The sequence below is a fragment of the Scyliorhinus torazame genome, chromosome 22 (assembly GCF_047496885.1).
Source record: "Scyliorhinus torazame isolate Kashiwa2021f chromosome 22, sScyTor2.1, whole genome shotgun sequence".
NCBI lineage: Eukaryota > Metazoa > Chordata > Chondrichthyes > Carcharhiniformes > Scyliorhinidae > Scyliorhinus > Scyliorhinus torazame.
In genome coordinates, this window is record NC_092728.1 from 50087023 (window position 1) to 50111303 (window position 24281).

The 24281-nt window shown below is 45.5% G+C and overlaps 1 protein-coding gene across 3 annotated transcripts in view; it reads left to right on the forward strand.

The window, feature by feature from the left end:
• pnpla7b (patatin-like phospholipase domain containing 7b) overlaps positions 1–24281 on the forward strand; it is a 473312-nt gene that overhangs the window by 152275 nt on the left and 296756 nt on the right. For all 3 annotated transcript variants that reach the window (XM_072488205.1, XM_072488203.1, XM_072488204.1), the window contains 4 exons: positions 3174–3251; positions 12145–12350; positions 14875–15006; positions 22661–22784. In XM_072488205.1, the coding sequence (XP_072344306.1) occupies positions 3174–3251; positions 12145–12350; positions 14875–15006; positions 22661–22784 (540 nt within the window). The remainder of the gene's footprint in view (positions 1–3173; positions 3252–12144; positions 12351–14874; positions 15007–22660; positions 22785–24281) is intronic.

The window sequence follows — 24281 nt, forward strand, 5'->3', positions numbered from 1 at the left end:
TAGAAACTGCCCAACTTAAATACAGGTAAAAATAAAACACTTAACCAGCAACCACTGCGCCCCACACGTAAACAGCAATCAGCTGTTATGGGCCTGCGCAAACAATTTAAATCTTTACTACTTGCCCAGTATCACTTGGCAACATCTCCTCCACAAACCACCTTCAAGTTACAGTGACCACAATGCACGTATGCAAATTTCCCCTGCAACAGCCAATCAGCAGCTCTGCTCTACTTTCCTCTGCTGGATGCTTGTCTTCACTTGAACAGCTAGGGTCTCTGGCACAGGTACACCTTCAAGTTACGGTAACCACAATGCACGTATGCAAATTTCCCCCGCAACAGCCAATCAGCAACTTTGCTCTACTGCCCACTGCTGGATCACATTTCTTTGCATTCAATTTCAAATGTCCATTTTGCTAGAGAAGGTGGTGGTAAGCTGCCTTCTTGAACCGTTGTAGTCCGTGTTGCGTAGGTGCTATTAGGGAGGGAGTTTCCGGAATTTGAACCAGCGACAGTGAAGGATCGGCGATATATTTCCCAAGTCAGGATAGTGAGTAACATGGAGGGGAACTTCCAGGTGTTTGAGTTCCCATGTAACTGCTGTCCTTGTCTTTCTAGATGGTAGTGGTCATGGGTTTGGAAGGTGCTGCCTAAGGAGCCTTGGTGAGCTCCTGCAGTGCATCTTGTAGATGGTAGACATTACTGTTACTGTGCGTTGGTGGTTGATCGTGGGAGCGGGCTGTTTTAATCAAGATGGTGTTGAGCTTTTTGAGTGTTGTTGGAGTGGCACTCATCCAGGCAAGTGGAGAATATTCCATCGCATTCCTGACTTGTGCCTTGTAAGTGATGGTCGACGACAGGCGAGTTACTTGCAGGATTCCTAGTCTCTGATCTGCTTTTGTAACCACTGTATTTAAATGGCTCGTCCGGTTCATTTTCTGGTCAATGGTAATCCTCAGGATGTTGATGGTGGGGAATATCAATGATGGTAATGCCATTGAATTTCATGGGCCTATAGTTTGATTCTCTCTTATTGGAGATGTATTGCGATTCCAGCCAAGACCCCAACAGTGGCTAGGATACTGGACAGAAACCCCAATATTTTACTTTCATTTTTCGAGACTGTGAGGAAAGGATGCAAGTGATTTCGCTCAAATATAGGGATGTCGATGCAACTGAGTGGCTTGCAAGGCCATTTCAGAGGTCATTTAAGTGTCTACCACACTGCTGTGGATCTGGAGTCCCATGTAGGCCAGACCAGGTAAGGACTGCAGATTTCCTTCCCCAAAGGACATTAATGAACCAGCTGTGTTTTTTACGACAAGAGACAATGGCTTCATGATCATCATTAGACTTTTAATTCCAGAGATTTATTGGGTTCAATTTCCATCTGCTGTGGCGGGATTTGAACCCTGGTCCCCAGAGTATTACCTGTCCAAGTACCACTATGCTACCACCTCCCCCATGTTCTGTACATGTCCTTCTCAATTCTATTACTATCCTCAACTTTTCCTCAGCACCCAGGCTCAGCTATAAATGGATGTCTCCAACTCGTGAGTCAGGTTAGCATTGTGCTGGTCATCCCCATTACACATTTGCATGTGGGATTACTCCTCAATCAAGGCTGACTTTCATCAATTGAGGCTGAACCTACGGCAACCATACAGCATTGCTTTGTCATTTTGGAAAAAGTTATTTTTCCCACGCTGAAATATAAGTACATAAGAACTAGGAGCAGGAGTAGGCCATCTGGCCCCTCGAGCCTGCTCCACCATTCAATGAGATCATGGCTGATCTTTTGTGGACTCAGCTCCACTTTCCGCCCCGAACACCATAACCCTTAATCCCTTTATTCTTCAAAAAACTATCTATCTTTATCTTAAAAACATTTAATGAAGGAGCCTCTACTGCTTCACTGGGCAAGGAATTCCATAGATTCACAACCCTTTGGGTGACGATGTTCCTCCTAAGCTCAGTCCTAAATCAACTTCCCCTTATTTTGAGGCTATGCCCCCTAGTTCTGCTTTCACCCGCCAGTGGAAACAACCTGCCTGCATCTATCCTATCTATTCCCTTCATAATTGTATATGTTTCTATAAGATCCCCCCTCATCCTTCTAAATTCCAACGAGTACAGTCCCAGTCTACTCAACCTCTCCTCGTAATCCAACCCCTTTAACTCTGGGATTAACCTAGTGAATCTCCTCTGCACACCCTCCAGTGCCAGTACATCCTTTCTCAAGTAAGGAGACCAAAACTGAACACACTACTCCAGGTGTGGCCTCACTAACACCTAAAACAATTGCAGCATAACCTCCCTAGTCTTAAACTCCATCCCTCTAGCAATGAAGGACAAAATTGTGTTTGCCTTCTTAATCACCTGTAAACCAACTTTTTGCGACTCATGCACTAGCACATCCAGGTCCCTGCACAGCAGCATGTTTTAATATTTTATCATTTAAATAATAATCCCTTTTGCTGTTATTCCTACCAAAATGGATAACCTCACATTTGTCAACATTGTATTCCATCTGCCAGACCCTAGCCCATTCACTTAGCCTATCCAAATCCCTCTGCAGACTTCCAGTATCCTCTGCACTTTTTGCTTTACCACTTATCTTAGTGTCGTCTGCAAACTTGGACACATTGCCCTTGGTCCCCAACTCCAAATCATCTGTGTAAATTTTGAACAGTTGTGGGCCCAACACTGATCCCTGAGGGACACCACTAGCTACTGATTGCCAACCAGAGAAACACCCATTAATCCCCACTCTTTGCTTTCTATTAATTAACCAATCCTCTATCCATGCTACTACTTGCCCCTTAATGCCATGCATCTTTATCTTATGCAGCAACCTTTTGTGTGGCTGCCTTTAAATATAGGCTGCCTTTAAATGTTTGGATTGAGTTGAATCACTTCCGAACTCCTCTACCTGCCCTTGATGCAAAATTAATGGAAGTAAAATTGACAAATGTAGCACTTCAGATTTTATATTTAGAAGTTCCAGGTACAGCCGGTAACTTAGACTGAGGAGTTTTAAGCAGATGGTCTTTTCGCAGAACAACAGGAGATTTACAATGGCAATGACAGCAAGATGAGGTTAAGTAAATTGTCAGAGCAGAAATGGATTAACTTTACCTCTGCTCTTTCTCTCCTCTCTCGGTTTCCTAGGATCCCTTACTGCTGGATGGCAGAGTGTCTCTTCAACAGGTTAAAGCTGGAACGGTTGTGGCAAAGCAAGGTGACCAGGTAAGAACATTGCATTTGGTTGAGGTATTTAAATATGTACCCTCCAGTTCTGCAAGCAAGAGGTTTGGTTTGATTGCTAGCCAGACAAATGCAGATATTGCTGATTTGACTCTTGGGATGTATTAGGTGTTGTCAGGGCATAATTATTGCCCAGTAATAGTGGGTCTTGAAATTGTTGCAGTGCTTGAAGTGATGGTGCTCCCAAAAAATGAGAGATGGGGAATTCCAGGATTTTCTTTGCACTGGACACGCTATGAACCCCTCTGAGTGCAACATTTTCTCCATGAGTATTCGTATTTTTAAATATAATGGCTTACTTATGCTTACATTCTGGAAATTTCTCCCAAGCACTGATGAAGTTGTGAGCTGTCTGTATATTTCAACATACACTGTACATTGCAGATTGCTGTACAGCTGCGTACCCACACATTGCTGAGAGCATATTGCTGGCTTGCGATATAACCTGTGTGACACATGATGAAACTTGGCCTACCTAATTCCATTTACCAGCACTTGACCCATCGCCTTGAATGATATGACGTGCCAAGTGCTCATCCAGGTACTTTTAAAGGATGTGAGGCAACCAGCCTCTACCACCCTCCCAGGCAGTGCATTCCAGACCCTCACCACCATCTTGGTAAAAAGGTTTTTCCTCGTATCACTCCTAAAACACCTTCCCCTCACCTTGAACTTGTGTCCCCTTGTGAATGTTGAGTTCAAAGCTTTTCTTCATGTGTCCAAATTCTCACCAATTCCCATTCATCCATAATTCCTGTATTTGCTGAATCACCTTGGCCACTAGTTAGTTTTAACCTTTGTTTTTAACCTTCTATGGCCTCGCCTTTCCTGTCACTAATCTCCTCCAGCCCAGCAGTCACAACTGCACTCGTCTAATTGTGGCTCTTTGAGTAACCCCAATTTTAATTGCTCCAGAATTGTCTTCAGCTGCCTGAACCCAAAGCTCTGGAATTCCCTTCTTGAACCTTCCCGCCTCTCCAACTTCCTTTTCCCTTTTAAGACACTCTTTAAAACCCAGCCCGTTGACTAAACCTTTGTTTGTGTGGCGTGTTGTGTTTTGTTTTGTCTTGCCCCAGTAAATTTAGTCGTGTTAAAGGTGCTATAGAAATGCAAGTTGTTGTTTGTCTCCTTACTCGTGAAACTTAGTTGAGAGTTTTAACAACAAACACTTCTAGGTAAGGCACAGCAGTACGTGGAAAAATCTACTTATATATTTTTGAAATTTAACATAGGAGCAGAAATAAACTACAGGGCCTGTCAAGTCTGCTCTGGCATTCACAAATATAGCTGATCTTTGGCATCAACTCCACTTTCTCGCCTGCTCCCCATATTCTTTGATTCACTGAAATATCAAAAGTCTGTAAATCGCAGCCCTATTGATAGTCAATGATGGAGTAGCCACAACTCTTGAGGGCGGGACGGTGGCACAGTGGTTAGCACTGCTGCCTGAGCGCCAGGGACCCAGATTCAATTCCGGCCTTGGGTGACTGTCTGTGGAGTTTGCATGTTCTCCCAGTGTCTGCGTGGGTTTCCTCCGGGCACTGTGGTTTCCTCCCACAGTTCAAAGATGTGCAGGTTAGGTGGATTGGCTGTGTTAAATTGCCCCTTCGTGTCCAAAGGTTTGGTGGGGTTACGGGGATAGGGTTGTTGGGCTTTGGGCTGAGGTAGGGTATTCTTTCCAAAGGTTGGTGCAGACTCAATGGGCCAAATGGCCTCCTTCTGCAATGCTGAGTTTCTCTGATTTGATGAGGGTAGAGAATTCCAACGATTCACAACCGTCTCATTGGAGAATTTCTCCTCATCTCAGTCCTAAATGATCAGTTCCTTCTCCTGAGACTGTGCTGCTGTGTCATAGATTCCACAGCCTCCCAGTGTCTACTGTCTCGTCCTTTAAGAATCTTGTATGTTTCAATGAGATCATCTTATTCTTCCAAACTCTTCTCATCCCAGGACCTAAACTAGTGAACTTTGATTATTAACGTAAAGTATATCCTTTCTTAAATATGAAAACCAAAATTGTGAACAGTTCTCCAGGTGTGGCCTCACCAAAGCCCTGTACAACTGTAGCAAAACCTCCTTATGTTTGTACACCTTCTAGTAAGATCAGCAGCTATTTGCCTTCTCAATTGCTTGCTGCACCTGCATGCTAATTTTCAGAGTTCCTTATTTGGGTATACCCAATACGTACATATGAGCATATCAATCCGTACAATTTTCTTACCTTCCAAAAAATATATTGCTTCTCTACTTTTTACTACCCGAGTCAATTTCTAGACAACCCTGTCAGAAAGCAGATGGCACAGTCCGTGACTGGACAGGTAGGATCCTTGCTGGTGTACATAAAGGCCAGCGAGATTCTGAATTACAGTGATGTGTGACTGGAACAGGAATTACACTGCAATCAAACATTGTTTAAAATACCTTTCATGAACAGGTAACAGTTTGTGTTTTGATGGTTAGAATTTCGTAGTGACCTTTAAATGCACCAACACAAATCTCCAACTTATAAATTCAGAGCGTTACTGTTGACAAACTCTTTATTACAGCATCGCCCATGAAGTGCAGAGTGATCTCCTCGGGTTTATTTGCATTTCTAGCTGGAACTCCAGTGTCGATTATTTGAGATGTGCATGCTGTGGCCTTGTGCCTCTTATAAAATTATTGAAAGTGTTTGTTTTACTTTTAATTCTGTCACCAAGTTGAGGAATTGCGTTCCTTCACTTGGGTTCTGTGGATTCCAGCACTCCAGCACTGTATCGATATAGAGTGAATCTGCCTGGATTCTGTCTCAATAGCTTGGGAAAATGATACACTCGTGATTACCAGCCATTCAGTAGCCTCTCCGAATGAGATCAGCTTATCTTTTGGCAGAGGAAGGGTAGTCGATAGGGAATTGATGACCATTAAGGCCGAGCATTATACAGTGCTATCAAACTCACTACATAAGAATCTTATCGCTTTCAGATAGAACAGGCTCTAAGCTGGAATCAAGCTCGCCCGGAGATGAAAGGCATGAGGCAGTTACAGTTTATAAATATTTTTTTAAAGCAATGCAGAGAGGATTGCTGATGATATCCCCTCTCTGTTTACTCGCCCCGTCCCCGGCTCTTTGTCACGTCTCCCCAGCTCTCTGTCCCGACACACCCTGCTCCCCTCGGACAACCCCCCCCGGCTGCGGCTGTCCTCGTGCCCCCTGCCCCTTTACCCGCCCCCCCCCGCGTCTCTCCCCTCCCCCGCATCTCTCCCTCCATCTCTCCCGCCCCCTGCGTCTCTCTCCGCTCGCCCCCCCGCCTCTCCGCTCGCCCCCCCGCCTCTCTGCTCACCCCCTCGCCTCTCCACTTGCCCCTCCGCCTCTCCACTTGCCCCCCCGCCTCTCCGCTCTCCCCCCGCCTCTCCGCTCTCCCCCCGCCTCTCCGCTCTCCCCCCGCCTCTCCGCTCTCCCCCGCCTCTCCGCTCTCCCCCCGCCTCTCCGCTCTCCCCCCGCCTCTCCGCTCTCCCCCCGCCTCTCCGCTCTCCCCCCGCCTCTCCGCTCTCCCCCCGCCTCTCCCCTCTCCCCCCGCCTTTCCCCTCTCCCCCCGCCTCTCCGCTCTCCCCCCGCCTCTCCGCTCTCCCCCCGCCTCTCCGCTCTCCCCCCGCCTCTCCGCTCTCCCCCCGCCTTTCCGCTCTCCCCCCGCCTCTCCGCTCGCCCCCCCGCCTCTCCGCTCGCCCCCCCGCCTCTCCCCTCGGCCCCCCGCCTCTCCCCTCGGCCCCCTCGCCTCTCCCCTCGGCCCCCTCGCCTCTCCCCTCGGCCCCCTCGCCTCTCCCCTCGGCCCCCTCGCCTCTCCCCTCGGCCCCCTCGCCTCTCCCCTCGGCCCCCTCGCCTCTCCCCTCGGCCCCCTCGCCTCTCCCCTCGGCCCCCTCGCCTCTCCCCTCGGCCCCCCGCCTCTCCCCTCGCCGCCTCACCCCTGCTGTTCCCCCCCCCAACTGTGTCTCATGTCTCTCGCACCTGCCCACTGCTGCCGCCACTCTGATGTCTGAACGAAACTTGCGGAAATTGTAAATACATTATGATACATGGCTACACTTCGATCCTGACCACCATAATAGTGTGTGTACAATGATTCTCAGTCCATTTGCTTCAGGGTAATGAAGAAAAATAATTCCAATATTTGGGTTCTGCAACAATCTGTATATTTACAACGCCGAGTTAGTGCTGCTGTCAGCCGGTGCACAAGTTCCAAGCAGTGAGTGGCTACACTAATACAAACTGGTCAAATGCACCAAGGACAATGGCTGGAAATTTACTGGGTCTTTGTGACCACCAACTATGTTAAAGTTTAGCTTTTTGTCTGTGCCACAGCAGCAGTACTACCAGGGGCAGATAAAAGTGAAATCTGTGTGATTGAGGCCTGTGTCACTGAATGCAGCTTGATACTGCAAACAGACGTGGTCTAGTTTATTGAATTACATGCATTATTGGAGCAATAATGTAACACCATAAATATACATATGCTTCAATTGGTCTATAAATTTGTATTATGCAAATTTTAAATGGCAATTTTGCAGTAGGAAATGCATAAAAATCTATATCCAGTAGTAATTGAAAGTATATAATTTCTTCACTAAGCATGAAGAGGCCTACAGCAGTAGAGTCTCAGTGTGTAGATACATGGAGATGATACATTTACTGACTATGCTAAGAGTAGATCGATGCATCTGCCTTCAATAGCAGCCGCAGTCTGTTGGACAGATGGGTAACGTGGCTGATGATTGGCAGCTCATTGTCACGGACTGGGGGGGGATTAATTTAAACAGCCCTGATTTCTCCTCTCATTGCCCACCTGTAAATAGAAAGGTGCTTTTGATTTTTGACTTCCCCCTGGTTATAGTGAATTTTCCCCAACCCTTCTGTTTGGAATGATCTAATCCTCTATTAATGACCCCACAGTAAACTCAAAATAAGGTAAAATAAGAGGGTTGGTTTATTTTACACATACATAAAATACAGGGAAGGGATTTTGCAATGTCCACTCCTTTTGCACTTGTAAAATAAATGAGGGCTAAAGGGAGGGACAGAGGGCAAGACCATGATTAAAAATGAGTTATAGTTTCGTGTGAGTCCAGAATCAAAAGTCTAAAGGCGTATTCCTTCAAAGGTTAACAGTCTGAGACTGTTACAGGGTGATCTGTCCTTCCAGAAATGATGACATCCCCAATGGAAGAGGGCATGCAGAGATGAATGAGTCTTATAGGCAGAGATATAGAAATTCAGACATTCCTGTAGTATACAGTGTAGATGAGGGTCAGGCAATTTACCTGGAGCGAGCTCTTTCTGCTGCTACCTGTTGGGTGGTAAAATGGTAAACTGCCTGTGTTCAGTTGCGCGTAACAATATTACAGGCTCTAGCAGCTTGGTAGAGGTCATAGAACATAGACATAGAAAAATACAGCACAGAGCAGGCCCTTCGGCCCACGATGTTGTGCCGAACCTTTGTCCTAGATTAATCATAGATTATCATTGAATTTACAGTGCAGAAGGAGGCTATTCGGCCCATTCAGTCTGCACCGGCTCTTGGAAAGAGCACCCTACCCAAAGTCAACACCTCCACCCAACACTAAGGGCAATTTTGGACACTAAGGGCAATTTATCATGGCCAACCACCTAACCTGGACATCTTTGGACTGTGTAATACTGTAGCGAAAACAGTTTCCTTTACTCCACAACAGGCTGGTATTGGGTGTCACTGATAACTGTGGGTGTCTCTCTCCTGCAGGTCTCTCTCGCACTGGGACAGCTTCGCAAGAGAGAGAGGGCAAGTCTCACTGTTTATACCTAACCAGTGAGGTTGTCCTTATGCCACACCAGTTACCGTGACTGCCACCTACACCTGTGTGAGTCTCACTCCTGTGATGGCGAAATGTCACCCGGAAGTGCCCCACTAGCGCAACTTCACAAGAGAGGGAGAAAAAGGGACCACTGTTTATTCCTGACCAGTAGCCTCTCTTGAGTGAGTGTGTTCGAAGCGCTCAGATTCCCTTTTCCAGTCCTTGACTACGGGATTATGTCCTGGCAATTATTGTGACTTGACCAGAGCGAACAGTGAAAGGAAGGTGAGACCACAATAATGGTAGTTTTAAAATAATTGATTTATTCAAGAGAAATTAAGTCTTCTGCAACTCCGATTAACCCACACACACAAACACCGATTATGAAATACTATGTGTAAAACTGGAGACTAAACGGCACATCGAAAATTCTTACAGCTTACACAGATTTACTTTAGCGACGCAAACACAGATACATTCACTCACCCACCCCAAACCTCGACAAGCTATACTAATTGGGAGTTTTCTGTGAACTGGAGGAATATACTCACCGCTCCAGTGACAGGATAGTTTAAAAAAAAATGTTGACACATTTCTTTAGATCTTCTTCCGAGTTGGCCGGTCCTTGTGGCTGTTGTTCCTCCGGTTCTCGTGGTCTGTTTTCAACCAGGCGAAGCGTGTGTCAGGCAAGAGAGTAGAGTTTCTTCCAGTTCCCCAGACTTGACTTTTTAAGGGCAAAACCCTGAATGGGTCAAACACTGACTCTCCCACAGGTGAGTTCCAGGATAAAGGAAGCCTTTCTGATTGTTGACAGGATGGAAGTGATCAAGTTCCCCAATCAAAAGGTGTCATAATGTAATTTGATTTTAATCAGTGCTCTTACAAAAAGCTTGCAATGTCTCTGGTTTCTGCTGGTCTCTTGACAATGGTTGCTGGAGATAACTTTAACTGTTATCCCATTAACGTATTGTGAGTCTTTCTGGCCGGGGCCGCAAGTGATTTGCATTTCAACTGCTCCTGGTCTCTGAATGAGATTGGGCTGTTTCATGACTCACGGCCTGTTTGTCTTGATTCAGTTGTCTGCCTGATCTGCCCATTTAAAATGGAATGTCCTGTTCCAACATGTCCAGTTCATTTTGGTCCCTTGATGAATTTGCTACAACTTACAATACCTCCCAGCGTTCAGTTGCACACAGAAATATTACAGGTTCTAGCAGCTTGGTAGAGGCGTGAGATATACCTCCCAGCGTTCAGTTGCACATGGCAATATTACAGGTTCTAGCAGCTGGGTAGAGGTCTTGTGGCATACCTCCCACTTCACCCCCTGGTTATTGGACAAAGGATGTATTTTCCCAGGTTGAGAGGTTTAATAGTGGCATTGGGGTCCCTTTTGTCCTATGCAGACATCCAAGATGTCCAAAGTAACTGAAATCCAAAAGATGTTACACAACATACCTTGATTCGATGTACCATATTTAGCTTTGAGTTTCAATCTCCTGATGTACAATATTCTGTTAAAATTGTTGGCTGCTAGCTCTCGCTTTCGTCATCTCCTTCGATGATCACTTACTAACGAGTATGATTGTCCAACTAAGAAACTCTGTGTTACTGGTCATGGGTTCTGTGGGTCTTTGCATGGCCGATGAGCCTAATCCTAAAGCTATATCTTCGACCGCACACTTGGCAGGTGTTTCTGGGAAGTGGGATCGGCCCTTAGACTCTAGATCACTGGTATTGCTTTCTCAGGCTTCTTTTTTGGGCCCCCTGTCACCATTGGGTGTCTTCGAACAATTGTGTCCCTTCAGAGGAGGTTCATCCAAGTAAGTTTCTTCTGAGCAAGGATCTCCCAGGCGTTGACGTCTATGTTGGATTTCTTGAGTTAAGCTTTCCGGGTGTCTTTCAAACACTTTCTTTGTCCTCCTCTTATTCAGAAACCTTTCTTGAGTTGGGGGAAGAAGATTTGCTTTGGCAGTCGGGACTTTGGCATCTAAAGCATGTGACTGGCCCAGCAGAGTTAGTTTCAGATGATCATGGCCTCGTTGCTGGTGCTTTTGGCTCCTTTAAGGATGCTGATGTTAGTATGCCTGTCCTCCCAGCTGATGTGGAGAATCTGTCTCAGACAGCATTGATGGTTCCTCTCCAGGGCCTTGAGCTTGTGTCTATATGTAGTCCAAATTTCTGAGTGGGGAGGACGACTGATATTTACGCGAGAATCTTGGTGTCAGCACGAGTGTTGCAGTTGTTAAAGACTCTCGTTCTTAGATATCCGAAGGAGGTGCTCACGGATAGGATATGATATTGGGATCTCTGCATCAATGTTAACCTTAGATGAGAGGTGTCTCGCCAAGTATGGGATATTTTCCACGTTTGGTAGGGTTTCTGCATTGATCTTGGTGGAAGGAGAGACTGGATCTTGCCTTCGGGTTGGTAAAGGATGTTGGGGGGGTGGTGGAAAGGGTCTTGGTTTCCTGTAGGTAGACGCCTGCTGCTAGACATATTTTAACGTGGGTATGCCATTGCACATCAGACACACGGTCCTTTACACTTCCACTGGCAAGGGAACCTCAACAACTGGGGATCTCCCTACCATACGGGTACCTTCTGCCTGTTCCACCGTTGAGGACCTATTTTGCACTTTGTCTGGTTCCTCCCCTCCGGCCATACCGTCATGGGCGACCATGCCAGGAATTTAAAATTCCCAACAGTATTGCTCTCTGGCTCAATGGACGATGCAACCTCTCCACCATGGTAAAGTGGGAATCTTTCATATTGTATCATCTAATTTGTTGGCGTTGGTATTTTGCAGACAGGTAATTAGCAACGATCGTCTGAATTTTCTTCTACATTCTTGCTGACATAAGAGGGTTGTCCATCATTGAATGCCAGAGTTCTGCTCTTGCACCACTAAATTGTCTAAAAAGCTGGAAGGCTATCAGCCTTCCCACTTGCCTGAGACATGGTGCTTGGCACAGAGGTGGGGAGGACCATGAGGGAAGCTGAATCTTTTTATGAAAATGGAGTAGTGCACTGTCTAGAGAAAGGGTTTATTGACTACACTTTTCTTTCTCAGGATGTCAGTATCCATTTTGTGCTCTCGGGGCTGCTGCACGTTTACCAGCGGATGATTGACAGGGAAGAGGAAAACTGTCTGTTTGTCACTCACCCGGGAGAGATTGTGGGGCAGCTGGCTGTACTGACTGGTGAGCCACTCATTTTCAGCATCAAGGCCCAGAGGGACTGCACCTTCCTTTGTATCTCCAAATGCCACTTCTATGAGTGAGTTCCACAGGTTTCTCAACTTTGCACATGTGCTTGACTTTAATAAGAAAAGGATTGAAATCTTTGTGCGTTTTCAAAATTTAGTGTATTGAAATGAAATGAAATGAAAATCGCTTATTGTCACGAGTAGGCTTCAATGAAGTTACTGTGAAAAGCCCCTAGTCGCCACATTCCGGCGCCTGTTCGGGGAGGCTGGTACGGGAATTGAACCGTGCTGCTGGCCTGCCTTGGTCTGCTTTAAAAGCCAGCAATTTAGCTCAGTGAGCTAACCCAGCCCCAGTATTGAGGAATATTTTTTGAGTCTCAAAAGACAAATTAGAGTTCAGTTTCCGCCCTGTACGGATTGGGCGAAACCATCAGAACCACATCTGCACTTCTAAGGATTTTATCAATCCCGAATCCAGGTGAAGGCTCAAGACCTTAAAGAAGTGACACCGAGATTGAAGAGAATAGGAGAGTCTGGCAGAAACGTGTAATTGCCGTGTGACAAGTTTACGTAGGCTGTTTCCATGAAAAATGTATTGCTGTTAAATTATAGAATATAATTATAGAATAAACACGCAATGTATTACTTTAAAATGAGGGTGAAATCATTTGAGGGGCCTGCTTCAATCCCTCCTAACCACATTCCTATGTACAGCAGCATGAGAGCCCTACTCATGAAATAGTAAAATTCATATGTTATCATGCACTCCATTGACAGCAGTGAAATATGTTTATTGTATGATGCCCAACTTACGCTTGTCATGATATGCAAACGTGCAGCTAATGAACACATAGAATAGAACACGACCAATGAGCAGTCAAGACACTCAAGGGTGCTATCTCACTATAAAAGGGATGAGGCACTCACACCCCGCCTCTTTCCACAGACCAACATCTACAGAGTGAGACAGGGTGTATCCTCAGCATCACACCCCAGCACGTGGTTAGAGCAAGTCTGGTTCAGTTAGACTGAGTTACTAAATTTAGATTAGCAGAGAGTCGAACTCATTGAGAACTGTGCTAATAGTTCAATAAAACACATTGAACTCACTTCAAAGTCTGGAGCATCTTTTACTCAAAACTGCATCAAGTGGCAGCTTGTGCTATTCCAAATTACATAACACAACAAAGTTCTTCTCGCCTGGAATACCAATAAATGACATTTTTACGTGACTTTCCCATATTTGTTTGTCTCTTCGCTGTCACATTGTGACTCCGTGCCGCCCAGTGCTTTTGTGCAATTTTTTATTTGGAGGCCTCAGATTATGAGCATACTGCTCGGAGCTTTTAACTAAATGCAGATTGTATAATCTGAGCACATGCACTAGACACAATTTAATAATAATATCAATAATAATAGTAATAATCCTCAGAACTGTTCAGTGATCTGAACTGCTGAAATATTTTGCCTTGGCTTTTAGCAGTCAGCCAGCTTTTAAAATAACTCAAAGAAAAGCAAAAGAGAGCGAGAGCGATAAGTAGAAAGCCATTTAATATCTTGTATGTAAGATCCTGAGGGGCCTTGACAGAGTGGATGCTGAAAGGATGTTGGGAGAGATTAAAACTAAGGAACATGGTTTAAAAATAAAGGGTCACCCATTGAAGATGGAGGTGAGGAAGGGCTGCGAGTCTTTGAAACTCTCCTCCCCAGAAAGCATTGGAGAGAGGGTCATTGAATATTTTTAAGGCAGAGGTAGATAGATTCTTGACTAACAAGCAAGACCAAAGATTATTGGGGGTAGGCAGGATGAGACGTTGAGGCCACAGTCCGATCAACCATGATCTTATGGCTTAAAGGGGCCGAATGACCAATGCCTGCTCCAGTAAGGAAAAAAAGAGAGTGAGAAATAATGGAGCAGCTCTGTAAAGAAACAATGACCAAGTTATCAAATAGTGCGGTGCCATATTTCGTGCTTCGCTGAGCAGGCAGACAGAGTTTTAGTTTAATTTATTATCGGGAGGATGCTGATGTCTATAACAATACTGCACATTCTCTCAACTGCACTGAAACATCAACAATTACTTTCATATATATGTGGTGCCAATAACTTAGAAAATCTCCCAAACTGCCAAGTGTGGAAGCGTGGATTTAAGTAGGGTGCTCTTTCCAAGGGCCGGTGCAGACTTAATGGGCTGAATGGCCTCCTTCTGCACTACATATTCTATGATTCGCCAAACTGGCTAAAGTAAGATTAGAAGACAAAAAGGTTGGTCAGAGTTTGTTTTCAAAACGAAATCTCAAGAGCAGTCGAAGCTTTAGGTGGAGAGTTCCTGAGAGTGGAACCTCGGTGGTAAATGCTTTGGTTATGATTGCTTAGGTCAAATCCAGGTCTGCGGTTTGAGCTTCTGAACCATTCCAACCCAAAGACAAGCATGCCATCAAATGAGCCAAACTGACGCTGCTCCTGGTTTGGTCACTCCTGTTTATCAGAGCTATGGTTTACAAGTGACCAAAGCTGTTGGATGTAACTGGATTTGATTGAGGTTGTGGAGAGTGAGCGTGTGTTGTTATTACCTTTTTGTTTCATTTTTAAAGGGTAATGAGGGAAAAACCCAATGTGGTATTGCCTGTGGCTCACACTGTGGTGAGGAGAATGTCTCCATTTGTGCGACAGATTGACTTTGCCTTGGACTGGATGGCAATAGAAGCTGGGCGAGCTGTGTACAGGTAAGAATGTCACTGTGGATATTTCTACACACACTGCTGATATTTCAGAGGGAAAGATGCACTGTGTTTTGTGGGATCGAGCGTAGCAAGGTGGCCCAGGCTTAAATCCCTGTCCCGCGTTATATTAGGTAATCGTCCAAGACCGCAATGAGGGCAAAGCTGTTGGACTTCTTGGCATCCCTGGCCTAAGGATGTGGGTGAGGGATGGAAAATTCCACCAGGGTCACCTCAAAATGAGGACATCAGTGTATAAATATTGCGTGCGAGCAGGATCTGGTTTAATTCCCCGTCATGCCCCCCCTCTTCCAAGCCACTAAAGCACAATCCATTATCCTGACACTGTATTGGCTAATGTGCAGAAAATCGCTTGGGTACTGCATCACAGCCAGTGAACATAGACTCCTTGTTGGAATCTGGAGCCATGTTTGCGGGAGATGGGAAGAAAGCAAGGAAAGGTAATAATGGACGTGCGATTTACAGTTTCTTTGTCAACTGCCGTGAGGAACCAATGATGTATTTGCAAAGAATTGTTACTTGAGCTACAGCATTAAGAGCCTGTATTTTATGAAGCAGTCGATACTTTCATGAAGAGGAAGGTAATGAGCATAGATTATGAGACAGAAAAAGTAGAATATTGGCATTATAAATAGGAAGTAAGGTAATTTATGAGCAAGGGGCCCAGCACCGATCCCTGCGGATCAGCACAGGCGTCCAGTCCCAAAAACAACCGTCGACCATCCTCTGCCTCCTGCCACCAAGTAACTTTTGGATCCAATTTGCCAAATTGCTTTTGCCTTCTTGACCAGCCTCTTATGTGAGACCTAGTCATCGACGTACCTAGTCAGTTCTTCTCAAAATTCAATCAAATTTGTAAGACACAATCTCCCCCTGACAAAGCAATGTTGACTATCCTTAATTAATCCTTGTCTCCCCAAATGGAGAATAATTCTGTCCATCAGAATTTATTCCAATAGTTTCCATACCACTGAAGTTAGACTCACTGGCCTGTAATTTCCTCATTTATCCCGACCGCCCTTCTTGAATAATGGTACCACAGTAGCTGTCCTCCAGTCTTCTGGTACCTCTCCCCCTCTTGCCCGTAATATACTAATGACGCAGCTTTGGATTTGCCTTTATTTTACCTGCCAGTGTTTTTTCAAGCCCCCTCTTCAATTTCCTAATTTCCTTTTTAAGTAACCCACTGCACTCTCTATATTCCTCTGGGCGTCCGCTGTTTTGAGCCCTCGGTATTTGCCATAGGCTTCCCTTTTTTTCCTTATCTTTGACACTCTGGGCTCTCTGGACTTGTTGCTCTCATCCTTCACTTTTACAGGAACATGTTGGCCCTGTACACACTTTCTTTTTTGAAAGAATCCCACAGCTCGGATGTAGATTTTCTGACAAGTAGTTGCTCCCAGGTCCTGCTTTATCCTATTAAAATTGGCATTCCCCCAATTCAGAACTTTTATTTCCTGTCCATCTTTGCCTCTTTCCATAACTAAGTCAAATCCTACCGGGTTATGGTCACTGTCACCAAAATGCCCCCCCCACCCCTCCTCTCCTCTCTTGTAGGGCTTTCTAAATGATGGCATAGAAGCTCTCCTGGATGCATTTTAAGAATTTTGTCCGTCTATGCCTTTCACACTTTGACTATCAGAGTTAATATTGGGGTTGTTGAAGTCCCCTACTACTATTATCATAGAATTTACAGTACAGAAGGTGGTCATTCGGCCCCTCAAGTCTGCACCAGCCCTTGGAAAGAGCACCCTACATAAGACCACGCTTCCACCCCATACCTGTAACCCCACCTAAGCTTTTGGTCACTGAGGGACAATTTAGCATGGCCAATCCACCTAACCTGCACATCTTTGGACTATGGGAGGAAACCCAAGCACCCGGACAAATCTCACACAGACACGGGCAGAAAGTGCAAACTCCACACAGATAGTCACTCGAGGCTGGAATTGAACCCGGAACCCTGGAGCTGTGAGGCAGCAGTGCTAACCACTTTGCTACCGTTCTGCCTGTTACCTCATTATTTTTGCATTTCTTTGAGATTTGCCTACATATCTGCCCTTCTACCTCTGTTATACTCTGGTATACTCCCAGCAATGTGATTGTGCCCTTTTTGTTTCTAAATTCTACCCAGTTGGCCTCGTTTGAGGAACCTGCCAAGATATCATCCCTCTTCACTGCAGTGATTGGCTCCTTGATCAATATTCCGATAGCTCTTCTTTTATACTTCCCCGCTATCTCGCCTGAATATTCTATTCCCTGGAATATTGAGCTGCCAGTCCTGCCCCTCCCTCAACCATGTCTCTCTGAGAACAATAATATCATATCATATTCCCACTTGTTAATCAACACCCTCAACTCATCTGCCTTACCCGCAAGACTCCTTGTATTAAAGTGGATGCCATCCAGCCTTGCCACATCACTCCCTTGTGCCTTAACTTGTGTATAATCACTCTGCCTTCCAAGACTGACTTCTGTGTTCTTCTATATTTGGCTCTGCATTACCCCCTCCGCTACCTCCACTCCATATCCCACCCCATGCCAAATGAGTTGGAACACCCCCCCCCCCCCCAACAGCACAAGCAACAAATCCAACTTGTCCAGGTCCCAGCTTCCCCAGAGGTGGACCTGGTGATACAATAATCTAAAGCCTCCCTTCTACACCATCTCTTCGGGCATGCATTGATCTACTCCACCCTCCTATTACCATACTCACTAGCACCTCACACCAGGGGTAATCCAGAGAATACAACCTTTAAGGTCCTGGTTTTGAATCTGGTACCTAGCTCCCTAAATTCTTTTTGCAGGACCTCATCCCTCTCTCTGCCTATGTCAATGGTAGCAATGTGGACCAAGCCCCCCCCCCCCCCCCTCCCCTTCAGAATACCCTGCAACCATTCAGTGACATATCTGACCCTGGCACCAGGGAGGCAACACAACATCCTGGAGTCACGTCTGTGGCTGCAGAAATGTCTGTCTGCACCCCGCTCTATAGAGGCTCCTACCACTTCCACACTCCCCTGTGCAGCTGTACTCCCCCAGAGGAACCGCTGCTCTCTCCATTTTCCAACATAGAAAAACGGGTCTTGAGTGGTAAGTGTACTGGGGCTCTCTTTGCCTGCCCCCTTCTGACTGGAGTTCATCCAATCCCCCTTTGACTGCATTTCCTTAAGTTGCGGAGTGGCCACCTCTTAAAAAAACCTGTTATCCACGTAACACTCGGCCTCACAAATGCACCTCAGTGCCTTCAGCCGATGCTCAAGCTCCGAAACTCGGAGCTCAAGTTGATCAAACCGGTGGCACTTAATCGCAAACGTGGTCATCCAGATTGCAAGGAGCGCCTACGAATTCCCACATGCTGCAGGTGGTGCAACACACAAGACTGCGCTCCTCTGCCATGACTTTTAAAAGAATCTTAAATTTTATTTAAGCTAAGTTATTTTTAAAGAAACTGGCACTCTCACCTTTAATGTTGTTTTAAAGTGGGGAAAACCGCTTACGCAATACCTACCAGTCAGCTCTCCCCCTTGTGCTGTCTTCACGTTTCAGAAATTGACATCACTCTTCCGGCGGCACCGAGTGTCGGGAGTGCTGTGCATCGCACCGCTGCTCCCTCACAGGTCAGCGCCTGTAGCCGGAACTTAACTCCTTATTATCTATATTTATCTATACAGTGTATTATCTATACTGGACAAGTTGGACTTTACATATTAGGTCCTAACCCGCTTCTCCGAATTCCCACTGTCTCCAAATTCCCATTTAATCAACTCTGTTCCGAACTCTGTTTCAGAACCGCTCTGCTTGGTCCCCCTTGCTTTTATATCATTTACAAGTTCCCAGTGATGACTCAGCTGCCCTATTATTAACACCTATTCAAAAACAAATGGGTGCAACTAATTTGACAGTTAACTGCCAGTGGCAGGAAGGTTCTGTTACCAGAATTTCTAAAGTTCTTTAAACTAGGCTTCAGATTCTACAGATTCCACTTGCCAATAGTTACCAGAGCTTTCCACTGTCTCCAAATTCCCAATTAAGCCACTCTGTTCAGTTGCCACTCCGTTTCTGAACTGCTCTGTTCAGAACCGTTCTGTCAACTTGGTACTCAGCACTGGGTTCAAACTGACAGGTCTGTCTGCTTCATTGTTATGATGCACTGTTACAGCAGAGAGACTTGCACCACTGACACAGGAGCGCCAGAGAAATTCCATCAGCAATATTTCTGCTGCATCCTCCAGATTCAATGGGAGGTATGTCAACCAAATGTTAGTGTCCCTCCAGAAACCAGCTTCACAAACATTCAGACAGAACTCCGGCAAAATCAACTCCAATGATAGTTAAAAAGCGTCTTTCCACCATGTCATGTTTTCTCGATGCTCAAATGGCCGACGTTTCAGGGGAGGACAAGGAAATGCTTTGAAGATGCTCTGAAGCTCTCCTTGAAGTAAGGCAGCATTGACATGAATGACTGGGAGGAGTTTGTTCCCAGTCGCTCAGGATGGGGGCACTTCACCCATCAAGCTGCATCACATTTTGAGTCCCAAAGTCTTAACAAAGTAGCAGCAGAGAAGGAAAGGAAGCAAATCCTGCTTTCCGGATCCCACTGCCTCATGGGATGTCCTGTCCTGCCCATGACTCCAATGATTTGCGGTTGAGAATTCGGCCATATGAAGACTCGTGGGCATAAACATGCAACCCTCGAGGGGCGGCCGCCGTCAGCGATGCACTGGGGTTTAGTAAACAAGAAGGTGATGGGGGGTGCAATGCACAAAGTTATGCAAACTTTGTAAAATAACCTGGGACGAAGAACATTCATGCACACAGGGCCTTTAACATACTGCACAACTGCAATAAGGTAAGACATAGCAGGTGTAGGCCATTTGGCCCTTTGAACCTGTTCCACTATTCAGTACAGTTATAGCTGATCTAATTGTGGCCTTAACACCACTTTCCTACCTATCCCCCATGACCTTTGACTCCCTTGTCAGTCAGAAATCCAACTCCGCCTTGAATATATTCTCCAGCCTCCACAATTCAATGTGGAAGAGAATTCCAAATTTCCTCTGAGAGAAGAAATTTCTCCTCATCCCCATCTTAAATGAGAGACTTCTTATTTTTAAACTGTGCCTCAGTTCTAGATTCCCTCTCGGGAGGAAGCATCCTCTCAGCATTTGCCCTGCCAAACCCCCTAAAAATTAATCATGTAGAAACCACCAGATAATTAACTCAAACAGTAGCACTAGAAATTTTTTTAAAAGCTGAGTGAGAACGAGGAACAAGAAACATGCGTGGAAAGTGAGAGAAAGATGGAAAAGAAAGAGCGTCCCAAAACACTTTCCAGCCAATTGCGTATATTTGAAGTGTAGTTACGATTGCGATGAATTTTAATGCATGTTAACTTGGGTACTGCCTAGGGCAGCATGGTCGCGCAGTGGTTAGCACTGCTGCCTCACGGTGCCGAAGTCCCAGGCTCAATCCCACCCTGGGTCACTGCCCCTGTGGAGTTTGCACATAATAATAATTATCTTTATTGTCACAATTAGGCTTACATTAACACTGCAATGAAGTTACTGTGAAAAGCCCCAAGTCACCACATTCTGGCGCTTGTTCGGCTACACTGAGAGAGAATTCAGAATGTCCAAATTATCTACTAGCACATCTTTCAGGACTTGTGGGAGGAAACCGGAGCACCCGGAGGAAACCCACACAGACACAGGGAGAATGTGCAGACTCTGCACAGACAGTGACCCACATCGGGAATCGAATCTGGGACCCTGGCACTGTGAAGCCATAGTGCTAACCACAATGCTACCGTGCTGCCCCCACATTCTCCCTGTGTTTGCTTGGGTCTCACTCCCACAACCCAAAGATGTGCAGGGTAGGTGGATTGGCCACGCTAAATTGCCCCTTAGTTGGAAAAAATGAATTGGATGCTCCAAATTTTAAACAGAACTTGGGTACTGCAAGGTTATGCATTAATGTGATAATGATCAGCTAATCTGTTTTTTGTGGTGTTGATTGATAGAGCAATATTGGCCAGGAAACTAGGGAGAACTCCCTTGCTCTTCAGACAGTGCAATAGGATCTTTCTGATCCATTTGAGGTCCTGGTCTATCTTGAGTCCAAAAACTACTGACTAAGAGACAAATGTGCTGCAACTAAGTGAAGGCGGACACCTAGAGGATAGTTAATGGTGGAGCTTTGTTGAAAATGAACTTAATAGAAAGGCTCAGTATTTTCAGTGCTGTAATGAATATTGTTTATTAGAATATTTTGACCACACTGTTTCACCAAATTGGTGCTGCTGGCAGTCTGAGTCTTCGTGCTGCACCTTTTGGTGTTTTGATCAGGCTGGAGGGGAGGTTCCTTATCCTTGCTGTAATTCGTATTTTGACAGATAATCGTTTATAAATATATCCCACTATGGTCAATAGAAAGTTGTTTTCTGAGCTAAAAATTGAATTGCCCAATAACATGCTGAACAGATGATATAAACAGCACTATAGGCTCAATGGGCAATAAACACATTGAATTATCACCAAGTTGTAGAGTACAGTCTTAGTTACGATATTTAGACATGGCAGAAGATCCCAGACCCATGTCATGATCCTTGTGTGCGATGTGGGAGTTCATGTCCACTGTCCCTGGCACCTTCACGTGCAAGAAGCGTGTCCAGCTGCAGCTCCTGGTAGCCTGCTTGATGGTTCTGGAGCTGCAGATGGACTCACTTTGGAGCATCCACGATGCTGAGGTAATGCACTTTGGAAGGTCCAGTGCATGTCGGAATTACACAATAAATGGTAGAACTCTTGCGCGTACTGACAGGCAGAGAGATCTGGGCGTGCATGTCCACCGATCAGAAAGTGGCATGTGGATAAGGTGGTTAAGAAGGCATACGGCATGCTGGCCTTCATCTGTCGGGGCATTGAATATAAAAATTGCCAAGTCGTGTTGCAGCTGTACAGGACCTTAGTTCGGCCTCATTTGGAATATTGTGTACAATTCTGGTTGCCACACTACCAGAAGGATGTGGATGCTTTGGAGAGGGTACAGAAGCAGTTTACTAGGATGTTGCCTGGTATGGAGGGCATTAGCTCGGAGGAGAGGTTAGATGAACTCTGTCTATTCTCACTGGAACAATGGAGGTTGAGAGGCGACCTGATAGAGGTCTACAAGATTATGAGTGGCATGGACAGAGTGGATAGTCAGATGCTCTTTCCAAGGGTAGGAGAGTCCAGTACTGGGGACATAGGTTTAAAGTGCATGGGGGTGTGGGGAAAAGTTTAGAAGTGCGAGGCAAGTTTTTTTACACAGAGAGGGTGGTAAATATATGGAACGCGCTACCTGGGGAGGTGGTGGGAGCAGGTACGATAGCGGCATTTAAGGGGCATCCAGACAAATATAGGGTGGGAATGCAATAGGGTGGGAATGGAAGGATACGGACTCCGTAAGTGCATACGGTTTTAGTTTAGGCAGGTATCATGGTCGGCGCAGGCTTGGAGGGCCAAAAGGCCTGTTCCTGTGCTGTATTGTTTTTTGTTCTTTGTTCTACAGTCTTAGTTATGATATTTGGATCCACATGCCCAGCAATTATTATATTCTCCAGATGATGATGAATTTGTGATCTGTGGTTCTTTCTTAGGCAGGGGGACAGATCAGACTGCACGTTTATTGTATTGAATGGTCGGCTCCGATCAGTCATCATGAGAGATGATAAGAAGAAAGAGTTGGCAGGAGAATACGGCCGTGGAGACCTTATTGGAGTGGTTAGTAATTAAGCTTTGGACGGTTCTGTTTTATATAATATATATACATTTATAGGATGCCCCGTCATTTTCTGATCTGCTGAACTGTATGTTTGCCGGAGGACATTGGTTTACGTGGTACAGTCTGTTATCCTTGCCTGAGAATTAGCATTAATGGGGGCAATGGGTTTGGCAGAGTCTGACACTCCACAACAAATCCCGTTGATTGCCATTGACTTATACTAGGATCACATCTCTAGCCAAAGTAATGAATGACATCTTTGTTTTGGATGCATTAACCCTGCTCTACTTTTCTTTAGCCTGTGATACAAATTGACCATACCTTCCTCCATCAATGCCTTCCTTCCATCTTTAAGAGTCTTAGGACTTCTCTCTTTTGTACATGTGTTCTCATCTATCTAAATGCAAGTCAATACATCTCCAGCAATCTCATCCTGATCCACATGCTCCTTGTTTCTCCCATCTACATTATCTACACATTGTTATTCTGCAGCGTCAGCTTTCATGTGCTCTCTGATGATCCCCAGCAGTCCCTTTTTCTCCCCATATTTCCTATCCCCTTGCCCACCTTGATGTTGTGAAACTGATGCCGGAGCCGTGCATTAATTGCAACTTGCTACAGCTCAACATTATTGTGCAATCACTTTCACAAGCTACATTTGCTGGTGAAAATCTTTAACATAAATATAGTTTGTACATTGAAACGCAATCTCTTCTTTCTCCTGCCCAAGTCTTGTTCGGATTTAGTAATGTTTTTCTAAAAATAATAATGCTTAGCGCCTGCTTCTATTCCTTTGCTGGTTGCTATTCAGTCATAGAATCATAGAATCCCTGCAGTGCAGAAGGAGGCCGTTCGGCCCATTGAGTCTGCACCAGCCCTCTGAAAGAGCATCTTACCCATGCCCAAGTTCCCACCCTATCCCCGTAACCCCACCTAACCTCTTGGACACTAAGGGACAATTTAGCATGGCCATATACCTAACCTGCACTGAATTGTGGGAGGAAACCGGAGCACCCGGAGGAAACTCGCGCAGACATTGGGGTATGTGCAAACTCCACATTGGCACCCGAGGCCGGAATTGAACCCGGGTCCCTGGCGCTGTGAGGCAGCAGTGCTAACCACTGTGCCGCCCCAAAACCCGGGACCTCTCGCAAGCTCCTAGACTGAAATATCCAAAGAGAGAATCATATCCTGAGACTTCTCACCAGTTGAGACACTGATCCACATATTATTTTATCTTGCATTTGGTTGATGGTTTTTTGATAGGTAGATAATTCCATTTATTGTTACATATCATTTAACTTAATTAACATACAAATACCCAAAAGTAAAAATTATCTTTCTCTCCTGGCTAAGTAAATTTCCCAAATTACAACAGTGACTATACTTGTAACCGCTGCAGTTCCTGAGGTGTAGGTACGCCCACTGCGTTGTCAGGGAGGGTCTTCCAGGATGTTGCCCCAGCGACAGTGAAGGAACGGTGATATATTTTCAAG